This window comes from Mya arenaria, chromosome 6 (assembly GCF_026914265.1).
Source record: "Mya arenaria isolate MELC-2E11 chromosome 6, ASM2691426v1".
In the NCBI taxonomy this organism is placed as follows: Eukaryota; Metazoa; Mollusca; class Bivalvia; order Myida; family Myidae; genus Mya; species Mya arenaria.
The window spans coordinates 80,792,403-80,805,918 of NC_069127.1; the positions used below are offsets into that span (position 1 = coordinate 80,792,403).

General features: G+C 40.5%; 1 protein-coding gene across 5 annotated transcripts in view; it reads left to right on the forward strand.

The window, feature by feature from the left end:
• Window positions 1–13,516, forward strand: part of LOC128238299 (peroxisomal succinyl-coenzyme A thioesterase-like) — a 35,260-nt gene that overhangs the window by 15,019 nt on the left and 6,725 nt on the right. For all 5 annotated transcript variants that reach the window (XM_052954082.1, XM_052954081.1, XM_052954083.1 and 2 more), the window contains exon 9: window positions 897–1,017. In XM_052954082.1, the coding sequence (XP_052810042.1) occupies window positions 897–1,017 (121 nt within the window). The remainder of the gene's footprint in view (window positions 1–896; window positions 1,018–13,516) is intronic.

Sequence of the window (13,516 nt, forward strand, 5' to 3'; positions counted from 1 at the left end):
ATAACCACATATATTCTTAAAGTATAAGCTTTAAATTACCTTTTAAGCCAATAAAAAAGGGGGGTCAAGTTATTCTTAAGAAAAATCACTCCACTTGAAAAACAAACTCTAAAAATCGCACCGTCCGCCATGACAGATCTTCCAAAATGACCTTTCAACTATAGGGCAGCGGTTTATGCTTTAATCTCTACTCTTAATGATAAATCAAGCAAGAATAGATACTTAAGGTATAAAAGTTTCAGGAATAATGATAGTTTTGATTTACAGTGTATTGAGCATGTGAAAACATGTCTATCAATCATAAGAACTTTTTTTTTCACACATACACAATGGAAGTACATATGACGTAATGGTGACGTCATTCCTTTATACAATATCAAAGAGCTTGAGCAATACATGTCCCTCTAATTAAATACATACACAAACAACTTTAATTATTCGCACTTACCAATTACATTTTTGTATTCCTCAATTATGACAGTTTGTTATATTGACACGCACGGTATTTTGCGACGTGCCGCAAACCGTCATGAATATTTTCACACCTACGTCACGATCTACAGTTCGACATAAAGAACATAGGAAATGTGTGAAATTAGACCACTGGAACTGAAAAAAACGGGGTCGACATAGCGAAAAAGTCGAGATAAAAAAATCGACACGAACAGATTTATTTTAAATAGAATGAGAAGGAATAAATTCGGGACCGGAAAAAAATGTATGACGTAATTTATCACGTGGTATACACACACTGAAATATAATCATTAAATGTGTGGATATTATGATTAGCTTTTATTATTTTTAGTATATATAGAAGTTTCTCTTTTTCAGTTTGGGGATTAAAAAATGCAAAGCTATACATTTGGAAGTAACAATATTATATCAATGTTCCCAGGTTATACGTTACCCGGACACTGGCCATCTTATAGAACCACCACACATGCCATTCATCCGAGCAATAGAACCAGGCAGAAAACGTATGATGACCCTCGACTTCATGCCAGAAGAGTTTAAAGGTTTGTGAACAAGAACCGGATTTTCAGACTCATCATTTTAATATATATTAAAGTATTCCCTATTATTTACTTAGACCAAACCTAGCTTACCATTAACTTTAGGGAAAGAACACGTGAGGTCTTTATTAAGCAGTTTATCAAAGTACGTCTTGCTTCTTCTACAGCAGATCTCGAACTCCACGAGATGTGCTCACAGACCAGTGACTTCAGCACTTCATGTGTCAACTGGTCAAAGAGTGCACTCGCACTACACTCTCCCCCTGTTTCTTTTGTTGGGACGGCACCGGGGTCTGTAGAAGGCTGATCAAGTCAAAAGTATCTGACAAGATCACTGCTAGGGCTGGTCCAACCAGTAAGTTGAACGAACCACCGACGTCTACCAAAATATCTACATCAGTAAATATTTTCTTCCAGCACTTCTGGGTGAGGCTACATGGAGTAACCAACTGCAACTAGGTGTTATGGGCTCAACTCTTGTAAACCCATCTACTTCACCTTCCCCCTCCCACCTAGAAGAAAAGGAAGGCAGCTAATCCTGTACTTCAGGATATTGCCTACAGCCGCTGACCATAAGCGTTGGCTGTCATTGATACTTCATGCCCCCCTGGATCCCATGTCCTGCTTTATGCTGTTGTCGGAGAAGCCTGAGTATTAGGCTCAGTTGAAACGGCTACTTCAGAGACAGCTATTTGCTGAGAGCCCACTTTGTCCACCAGCTTGCCACTGTCGTAACAGACATGGTGTTGTTGCTCTGTAATGTATTGAGCACTCGCTGATCCCCTGTGCACAATCTCACTCTGTATCATTGAGCTCTCCGGCCACGAGATACTATGTGCCCGTTGTGTACTACCCAATGTGGCTGTAGCCCCCACTCCCTGACAGACGCTCCCGGATGCTGGGTTCATGAAGGCGCGACCTTCCCCAACCTCAGCCTTCTGCGCTGTCATCGGAACTACATCTACCTTCCGGGAAAATGAACCACATTGGTTGTCAGCCCTCACACAATAATTACAACCACCGCAAGGAAGATCTTCAACTGCAACTCCAGCTATATATGAATTGCAGTGACCAGGATGTGACTTCTTTCCTGATCGGCACTCCAAGACCATGTTGAACTGAGCCAATTCCTCAATCCAACAAGTTAACTGATCCTGCGGTTCTTTGTAATTCAATAACCAAGTCAAACTTGAGTGGTCGGTCCGGACCTTAAAAGGTCTACCAAGCAAATAATGTCTATACTGCCGAGTAAATCTTACAACTGCTAACAGCTCTTTTCTCGTAGTGCAGTATTTCTGCTCTTCTTCTGTTAGGATGTAACTGCCATAGGCAATGACATGTTCTGTACCATTCTGAATATGCAAGAGCTTCGTACGGACAACATTGTCCGACACGTCGCAATTCAGAACAAACTCGCATACCGGTTTTGCTAATGCTGATATGGATTTCAACAAACAAACCTTGACAGGAGGTGCAATCTCGTCGTCTGTAACGCTACCAATAGCTGGCAGAGATCCTGGAGTCGAACAAGGAGCAGGGACCTCCCTTTGTTCTTTTGGCTGGATGTCATTAGTGGTCTCATTTAATGAAACAATGACCACAGACGGGGCGTCTGGTGCTGAATTGGATGGTACGGTCTCATTAGAAACAAGTTTGCTACATACCTCGTTTCGCTCTTCTGGGTTTGAGCCGGAGTATTCTTGGGTCAAGGATTGGCTCCCTATCCTGACCCTTTTGCGTTTATAACAAACGCCTTAAAGTCCTTCTTGTGGGGACATTCAGCGATCAAGTGCGACTTACTATCACAAATGTAACAGCCATACGTACCTCGCGGACGGTTGAAATGCTGTTGTCTGTTACGCAGTTGAGTGGGCCTAGCTTCTCCAAGCCGCTTCACCTCTTCTCGCAGACTCTGTAGTTCTCTCTTGAGAACGCTCATGTCTAACGCAGGTCCAGAAGGATTCTGAACGGCGTAGACATTTGCTACATCTTCGTCATAATCTACTGCTTTATGAATATATTTTTTCTTACCCATAGCACTCTTTGAATGCTGAAACAACCTGGTGTTATTCATGGCCTCTTCAATGGTTGTATACTTAGTTTACTTACGCATGAAGGTGCTATGACCAGCTTCTCGATCTTGCAGGCCTTGACAGAAGCGGTCTATCGCCTGCTGGTTTGTGAAGGTCTCCGGCAGTGACCGGAAAGCTTCAGCCGCTAACTCTTGTACCCTATCTGCCCAGTCTTCCATACACTCACCTTTTTCCTGGGAAGCGTCAGCGAACTTGGCTTGCGCAGAGGCGGGAAACTCTGAGCCGAACCGCTCCTTAAGTTTGCTCAATAAAGAACGGTAAGGCATTTTTGGACTGCATTGAAGCAATCGAGCACATTTGTCGAGTGCCTTCCCTGACAAACAATGTAATAAGCAGAGTTTACAATCATCTGTACTCCAGCCAAATGATTGTGCACACTGCTGAAACTTCATTTCGAATGAATACCAGCTCGATTTACCATCATATACCAGAGATTTAGGTATATCCTTCAATGCATGACTACCCTTGCGCACAGAGTGGCAATGAGGAGACGCCTGTACTGCCTCTTGTGGATATTCCGTATGTTTTTGCGAAATATGGTCCTTATCAGGTAAGGAAGAATGTAACTTGACTTGCATTGGGGCTTGTCTAGTGTCGGACTCATCAGTAGATGAATCAAGACGGTGAAGGGACAGGAGTTTGGAGTGAGGTAACCGACTGCTTTTATGCATACGTACCTTTTTCCATCGGGTACTGTATGAGCGAGGGATACCAGACGCTGACTGGACACCCTCGTCACTGTCGCTTTCTCGCAGTCTACCCAGGTCCAACCTTTGTTGAACGGGGTACTGGGGTTTCAGCTGTTGTGGAGTTGGCATATAGTGGTGGGCCATTGGAACAGGGGCATTTGTCTGATTGTAAACACTGGGGCGTGGCAATACATGATCAGATTTATAGTGCTGTGGGACACTAGGTAGCATTGATGTAAGTTGATCAATGCGGTCATTCAACTGCTTTTGTGCAGAGGCAACCAAGGTCTCAAACCCGTCAACCTCTGTCTCAATTTTTGAAACAAGAGGGGTGGTATGGGATGTTTGTACACCTTGAGGAGGTGGGCAGGTGTTGCCGACCAAGTCTCTGTTTGGGGTGAAATCCAAATCTTGCATGACAGTGTCCGGCAGTTTATGCCGAAGCATTGTCTGCAAACTTTCTGGTGTGAGATTGCCATAATGCTCACGCAAATCCACAATAGTAGATGCTAACCTTGGGCCAATATTTGGAATTGTCTGCAAGTCTTCAACAGACAAGAAGTTTACAAGCACTTTACTACTGGCCATGCTTACTAATCAAATGCTCCTGAGTAGAAGATTAACTTGATTGTACAACCACCGACCTTGTTTGTCTTCTGTCCGGCTACTCTTCCCGTCCGAAAAGTGGCTAAGGACGCTTATAAGGCCTCAAAAAATAAACAAAAGCAAACGAATGGGCCGGGTTAGTGGCAGTCCATGGAGACTACGACGTAGTATCAAATAATCAACTGGTAAGACCAGAAGAAAATTAACAACGGCCAAAAATTGACGAAAAAATGTGGCTTCAAACGCGGGAAAATTCTCGAGGAAAATTTGCCAACAAAAGTTGCAAAATTTCAGCAACAGTTGCACTGGAACGGCTTAATAAAACACCGCTGCCACCATTAAAGTATTCCCTATTATTTACTTAGACCAAACCTAGCTTACCATTAACTTTAGGGATAGAACACGTGAGGTCTTTATTAAGCAGTTTATCAAAGTACGTCTTGCTTCTTCTACAGCTGATCTCGAACTCCCCGAGATGTGCTCACAGACCAGTGACTTCAGCACTTCATGTGTCAACTGGTCAAAGAGTGCACTCGCACTACAATATACAGTACAAAGTTTATATCCATAAAAAGTTTTTTTTTCAATATTCGTTCACACTTTTGGTATACTATTTTATTAACTTCGGAATAATAAGATTTAAAAATAAATAAATAACGAGTTTGAAAATCCGATGCCAGTGGGTGGTGTGTGTGCCAGATGTTTCACCAACACAGTTTAGATTTCAGGAATATTTTATGCCTTCGATTAAAATGTAATAATCGTTGTTGTTATGCAACTTCAATTTATTTTGTTTTAATTTGTTTTAAATGTTCATATTTAAGTTTTTGTTAAATATAAGTGAAGTCCAATATGCTTATATTGTTTATTTTGTTTTGTTGTCTAGTGATGTTTCATCTTCTAATATTGTGTTTTTTATTGTTCAGTTGAAGTTTCAGCTGCTGTTATTGTTTATTTTGTGTGCATAGAGTATGTTTCAACAGCCAAGATAATTGATTGTGTATGATGTTTAATCATAAATTGAAAGTGACACTCTTATTCAAAATCATCACATACACATGTATAACGAACATAATTTTTGAGTGATATACCTTTAACTACGTACTAAATAATGCATTAATGGAAAATATTAAATACTAATAACAAGATTGTAACCGTGTATTTAATATCTGAACACGCCAAAAAATCAAATGGTTGGTGAATGCTAAATATTTACTGTGATCTTCTGTAGTCCCATAAGGTAGATATACCATGTTTTCTGCACCTTTCTTTTTCATAAAACTAGGTATCCTTCATAAAAATCCTTGTGGTCGACATTTATTCATCCTTTTTGGTATATCAAAACAAGTTACAACTGCTTGTGATACACTGTTGTAGTTACAACCGCTTGTGATACACTGTTGTAGTAACAAGTGCTTGTGATACACTGTTGTAGTTACAACTGCTTGTGATACACTGTTGTAGTTACAACAGCTTGTGATACACTGTTGTAGTTGCAACTGCTTGTGATACACTGTTGTATTTACAACTGCTTGTGATACACTGTTGTAGTTACAAGTGCTTGTGATACACTGTTGTAGTTACAACTGCTTGTGATGCACTGTTGTAGTTACAACTGCTTGTAATACACTGTTGTAGTTACAACTGCTTGTGATACACTGTTGTAGTTACACGTGCTTGTGATACACTGTTGCAGTTGCAACTGTTTGTGATACACTGTTGTAGTTACAACTGTTTGTGATACACTGTTGCAGTTACAACTGCTTGTGATACACTGTTGTAGTTACAACTGCTTGTGATACACTGTTGTAGTTACAACTGCTTGCGATACACTGTTGTAGTTACAACTGCTTGTGATGCACTGTTGTAGTTACAAGTGCTTGTGATACACTGTTGTAGTTACAACTGCTTGTGATACACTGTTGCAGTTACAACTGCTTGTGATACACTGTTGCAGTTACAACTGTTTGTGATACACTGTTGTAGTTACAACTGCTTGTGATACACCGTTGCAGTTACAACTGTTTGTGATACACTGTTGTAGTTACAACTGCTTGTGATACACTGTTGTAGTTACAACTGTTTGTGATGCACTGTTGTAGTTACAAGTGCTTGTGATACACTGTTGCAGTTACAACTGCTTGTGATACACTGTTGTAGTTACAACTGCTTGTGATACACTGTTGTAGTTACAACTGTTTGTGATGCACTGTTGTAGTTACAAGTGCTTGTGATACACTGTTGCAGTTACAACTGCTTGTGATGCACTGTTGTAGTTACAACTGCTTGTGATACACTGTTGTAGTTACAACTGCTTGTGATACACCGTTGTAGTTACAAGTGCTTGTGATACACTGTTGTAGTTACAACTGCTTGTGATACACTGTTGCAGTTACAACTGCTTGTGATACACTGTTGTAGTTACAACTGTTTGTGATACACTGTTGTAGTTACAACTGCTTGTGATACACTGTTGTAGTTACAACTGCTTGTGATACACTGTTGTAGTTACAACTGCTTGTAATACACTGTTGTAGTTACAACTGCTTGTGATACACTGTTGCAGTTACAACTGCTTGTGATACACTGTTGTAGTTACAACTGTTTGTGATACACTGTTGTAGTTACAACTGCTTGTGATGCACTGTTGTAGTTACAACTGCTTGTGATACACCGTTGCAGTTACAACTGCTTGTGATACACTGTTGTAGTTACAACTGTTTGTGATGCACTGTTGTAGTTACAAGTGCTTGTGATACACTGTTGCAGTTACAACTGCTTGTGATACACTGTTGCAGTTACAAGTGCTTGTGATACACTGTTGCAGTTACAAGTGCTTGTGATGCACTGTTGTAGTTACAACTGCTTGTGATACACTGTTGCAGTTACAACTGCTTGTGATACACTGTTGTAGTTACAAGTGCTTGTGATACACTGTTGTAGTTACAACTGCTTGTGATACACTGTTGTAGTTACAACTGCTTGTGATACACTGTTGCAGTTACAACTGCTTGTGATACACTGTTGCAGTTACAACTGCTTGTGATACACTGTTGCAGTTACAACTGCTTGTGATGCACTGTTGTAGTTACAACTGCTTGTGATACACCGTTGCAGTTACAACTGCTTGTGATACACTGTTGTAGTTACAACTGCTTGTGATGCACTGTTGCAGTTACAAGTGCTTGTGATACACTGTTGCAGTTACAACTGTTTGTGATGCACTGTTGTAGTTACAACTGCTTGTGATACACTGTTGCAGTTACAACTGTTTGTGATACACTGTTGCAGTTACAACTGTTTGTGATGCACTGTTGTAGTTACAACTGCTTGTGATGCACTGTTGCAGTTACAAGTGCTTGTGATACACTGTTGCAGTTACAACTGCTTGTGATGCACTGTTGTAGTTACAACTGCTTGTGATACACTGTTGCAGTTACAACTGTTTGTGATGCACTGTTGCAGTCACAACTGCTTGTGATACACTGTTGTAGTTACAACTGCTTGTGATACACTGTTGTAGTTACAAGTGCTTGTGATACACTGTTGCAGTTACAACTGCTTGTGATGCACTGTTGTAGTTACAACTGCTTGTGATACACTGTTGTAGTTACAACTGCTTGTGATACACTGTTGCAGTAACAACTGCTTGTGATGCACTGTTGTAGTAACAACTGCTTGTGATGCACTGTTGTAGTTACAACTGCTTGTGATACACTGTTGCAGTTACAACTGTTTGTGATGCACTGTTGCAGTCACAACTGCTTGTGATACACTGTTGTAGTTACAACTGCTTGTGATACACTGTTGCAGTTACAACTGCTTGTGATGCACTGTTGTAGTTACAACTGCTTGCGATACACTGTTGTAGTTGCAACTGTTTGTGATACACTGTTGTAGTTACAAGTGCTTGCGATACACTGTTGTAGTTACAACTGCTTGTGATACACTGTTGTAGTTACAACTGCTTGTGATGCACTGTTGTAGTTACAACTGCTTGTGATACACTGTTGCAGTTACAACTGCTTGTGATACACTGTTGCAGTTACAACTGCTTGTGATACACTGTTGCAGTTACAACTGCTTGTGATACACTGTTGTAGTTACAAGTGCTTGTGATACACTGTTGCAGTTACAACTGCTTGTGATACACTGTTGCAGTTACAACTGCTTGTGATACACTGTTGTAGTTGCAACTGCTTGTGATACACCGTTGTAGTTACAACTGCTTGTGATACACTGTTGTAGTTACAAGTGCTTGTGATACACTGTTGTAGTTACAACTGTTTGTGATACACTGTTGTAGTTACAACTGCTTGTGATACACTGTTGTAGTTACAAGTGCTTGTGATACACTGTTGCAGTTACAACTGCTTGTGATGCACTGTTGCAGTTACAAGTGCTTGTGATACACTGTTGTAGTTACAAGTGCTTGTGATACACTGTTGCAGTTACAAGTGCTTGTGATGCACTGTTGCAGTTACAACTGCTTGTGATACACTGTTGTAGTTACAAGTGCTTGTGATACACCGTTGTAGTTACAACTGCTTGTGATACACAGTTGTAGTTACAAGTGCTTGTGATACACCGTTGTAGTTACAACTGTTTGTGATACACTGTTGCAGTTACAACTGCTTGTGATACACTGTTGCAGTTACAACTGCTTGTGATGCACTGTTGTAGTTACAACTGCTTGTGATGCACTGTTGTAGTTACAACTGCTTGTGATGCACTGTTGTAGTTACAACTGCTTGTAATACACTGTTGTAGTTACAACTGCTTGTGATACACTGTTGTAGTTACAACTGCTTGTAATACACTGTTGTAGTTACATATGCTTGTGATACACTGTTGCAGTTACAACTGCTTGTGATGCACTGTTGCAGTTACAAGTGCTTGTGATACACTGTTGTAGTTACAAGTGCTTGTGATACACTGTTGCAGTTACAACTGCTTGTGATGCACTGTTGTAGTTACAACTGCTTGTGATACACTGTTGCAGTTACAACTGTTTGTGATGCACTGTTGTAGTTACAACTGCTTGTGATACACTGTTGTAGTTACAACTGCTTGTGATACACTGTTGTAGTTACAACTGCGTGTGATGCACTGTTGAAGTTACAACTGCTTGTGATACACTGTTGCAGTTACAACTGCTTGTGATGCACTGTTGTAGTTACAACTGTTTGTGATACACTGTTGTAGTTACAACTGCTTGTGATACACTGTTGCAGTTACAACTGTTTGTGATGCACCGTTGTAGTTACAAGTGCTTGTGATACACTGTTGTAGTTACAACTGCTTGTGATACACTGTTGTAGTTACAACTGCTTGTGATACACTGTTGCAGTTACAACTGTTTGTGATGCACCGTTGTAGTTACAAGTGCTTGTGATACACTGTTGCAGTTACAAGTGCTTGTGATACACTGTTGTAGTTACAACTGCTTGTGATACACTGTTGCAGTTACAACTGTTTGTGATGCACCGTTGTAGTTACAAGTGCTTGTGATGCACCGTTGTAGTTACAACTGCTTGTGATACACTGTTGCAGTTACAACTGCTTGTGATACACTGTTGCAGTTACAACTGCTTGTGATACACCGTTGCAGTTACAACTGCTTGTGATACACTGTTGTAGTTACAACTGCTTGTGATGCACCGTTGCAGTTACAACTGCTTGTGATACACTGTTGTAGTTACAACTGCTTGTGATGCACTGTTGCAGTTACAAGTGCTTGTGATACACTGTTGCAGTTACAACTGTTTGTGATGCACTGTTGTAGTTACAACTGCTTGTGATACACTGTTGCAGTTACAACTGTTTGTGATACACTGTTGCAGTTACAACTGTTTGTGATGCACTGTTGTAGTTACAACTGCTTGTGATGCACTGTTGCAGTTACAAGTGCTTGTGATACACTGTTGCAGTTACAACTGCTTGTGATGCACTGTTGTAGTTACAACTGCTTGTGATACACTGTTGCAGTTACAACTGTTTGTGATGCACTGTTGCAGTCACAACTGCTTGTGATACACTGTTGTAGTTACAACTGCTTGTGATACACTGTTGTAGTTACAAGTGCTTGTGATACACTGTTGCAGTTACAACTGCTTGTGATGCACTGTTGTAGTTACAACTGCTTGTGATGCACTGTTGTAGTTACAACTGCTTGTGATGCACTGTTGTAGTTACAACTGCTTGTGATACACTGTTGCAGTTACAACTGTTTGTGATGCACTGTTGCAGTCACAACTGCTTGTGATACACTGTTGTAGTTACAACTGCTTGTGATACACTGTTGCAGTTACAACTGCTTGTGATGCACTGTTGTAGTTACAACTGCTTGCGATACACTGTTGTAGTTGCAACTGCTTGTGATACACTGTTGCAGTTACAACTGCTTGCGATACACTGTTGCAGTTACAACTGCTTGTGATACACTGTTGTAGTTGCAACTGCTTGTGATACACCGTTGTAGTTACAACTGCTTGTGATACACTGTTGTAGTTACAAGTGCTTGTGATACACTGTTGTAGTTACAACTGTTTGTGATACACTGTTGTAGTTACAACTGCTTGTGATACACTGTTGTAGTTACAAGTGCTTGTGATACACTGTTGCAGTTACAACTGCTTGTGATGCACTGTTGCAGTTACAAGTGCTTGTGATACACTGTTGTAGTTACAAGTGCTTGTGATACACTGTTGCAGTTACAAGTGCTTGTGATGCACTGTTGCAGTTACAACTGCTTGTGATACACTGTTGTAGTTACAAGTGCTTGTGATACACCGTTGTAGTTACAACTGCTTGTGATACACAGTTGTAGTTACAAGTGCTTGTGATACACCGTTGTAGTTACAACTGTTTGTGATACACTGTTGCAGTTACAACTGCTTGTGATACACTGTTGCAGTTACAACTGCTTGTGATGCACTGTTGTAGTTACAACTGCTTGTGATGCACTGTTGTAGTTACAACTGCTTGTGATGCACTGTTGTAGTTACAACTGCTTGTAATACACTGTTGTAGTTACAACTGCTTGTGATACACTGTTGTAGTTACAACTGCTTGCGATACACTGTTGTAGTTACAAGTGCTTGTGATACACTGTTGTAGTTACAACTGTTTGTAATACACTGTTGTAGTTACAACTGCTTGTGATACACTGTTGTAGTTACAACTGCTTGTGATGCACTGTTGTAGTTACAACTGCTTGTAATACACTGTTGTAGTTACAACTGCTTGTGATACACTGTTGTAGTTACAACTGCTTGTAATACACTGTTGTAGTTACAACTGCTTGTGATACACTGTTGTAGTTACAACTGCTTGCGATACACTGTTGTAGTTACAAGTGCTTGTGATGCACTGTTGTAGTTACAACTGCTTGTAATACACTGTTGTAGTTACAACTGCTTGTGATACACTGTTGTAGTTACAACTGCTTGCGATACACTGTTGTAGTTACAACTGCTTGCGATGCACTGTTGTAGTTACAACTGCTTGTGATGCACTGTTGTAGTTACAACTGCTTGTGATGCACTGTTGTAGTTACAACTGCTTGTAATACACTGTTGTAGTTACAACTGCTTGTGATACACTGTTGTAGTTACAACTGCTTGCGATACACTGTTGTAGTTACAAGTGCTTGTGATACACTGTTGTAGTTACAACTGCTTGTAATACACTGTTGTAGTTACAACTGCTTGTGATGCACTGTTGCAGTTACAACTGCTTGTGATACACTGTTGCAGTTACAACTGTTTGTGATGCACTGTTGTAGTTACAACTGCTTGTGATACACTGTTGTAGTTACAACTGCTTGTGATACACTGTTGCAGTTACAACTGCTTGTGATGCACTGTTGCAGTTGCAACTGTTTGTGATGCACTGTTGTAGTTACAACTGCTTGTGATACACTGTTGCAGTTACAACTGCTTGTGATACACTGTTGCAGTTACAACTGCTTGTGATACACTGTTGTAGTTACAACTGCTTGTGATACACCGTTGCAGTTACAACCGCTTGTAATACACTGTTGTAGTTACAAGTGCTTGTGATACACTGTTGCAGTTACAACTGCTTGTAATACACTGTTGTAGTTACAAGTGCTTGTGATACACTGTTGTAGTTACAACCGCTTGTAATAGACTGTTGTAGTTACAAGTGCTTGTGATACACTGTTGCAGTTACAACTGCTTGTGATACACTGTTGCAGTTACAACTGCTTGTAATACACTGTTGCAGTTACAAGTGCTTGTGATACACTGTTGCAGTTACAACTGCTTGTAATACACTGTTGCAGTTACAAGTGCTTGTGATACACTGTTGCAGTTACAAGTGCTTGTGATGCACTGTTGTAGTTACAACTGCTTGTGATACACTGTTGTAGTTACAACTGCTTGTGATACACTGTTGCAGTTACAAGTGCTTGTGATACACTGTTGCAGTTACAAGTGCTTGTGATACACTGTTGTAGTTACAACTGCTTGTGATACACTGTTGTAGTTACAACTGCTTGTAATACACTGTTGCAGTTACAAGTGCTTGTGATGCACTGTTGCAGTTACAACTGCTTGTAATACACTGTTGCAGTTACAAGTGCTTGTGATACACTGTTGTAGTTACAACTGCTTGTGATACACTGTTGTAGTTACAAGTGCTTGTGATACACTGTTTCAGTTACAACTGCTTGTGATACACTGTTGTAGTTACAACTGCTTGTGATACACTGTTGCAGTTACAACTGCTTGTGATGCACTGTTGTAGTTACAACTGCTTGTGATACACTGTTGTAGTTACAACTGCTTGTGATACACTGTTGCAGTTACAACTGCTTGTGATACACTGTTGTAGTTACAACTGCTTGTGATGCACTGTTGTAGTTACAACTGCTTGTGATGCACTGTTGTAGTTACAACTGCTTGTGATGCACTGTTGTAGTTACAACTGCTTGTGATACACTGTTGTAGTTACAACTGCTTGTGATGCACTGTTGTAGTTACAACTGCTTGTGATACACTGTTGTAGTTACAACTGCTTGTGATACACTGTTGTAGTTACAACTGCTTGTGATGCACTGTTGCAGTTGCAACTGCTTGTGATGCACTG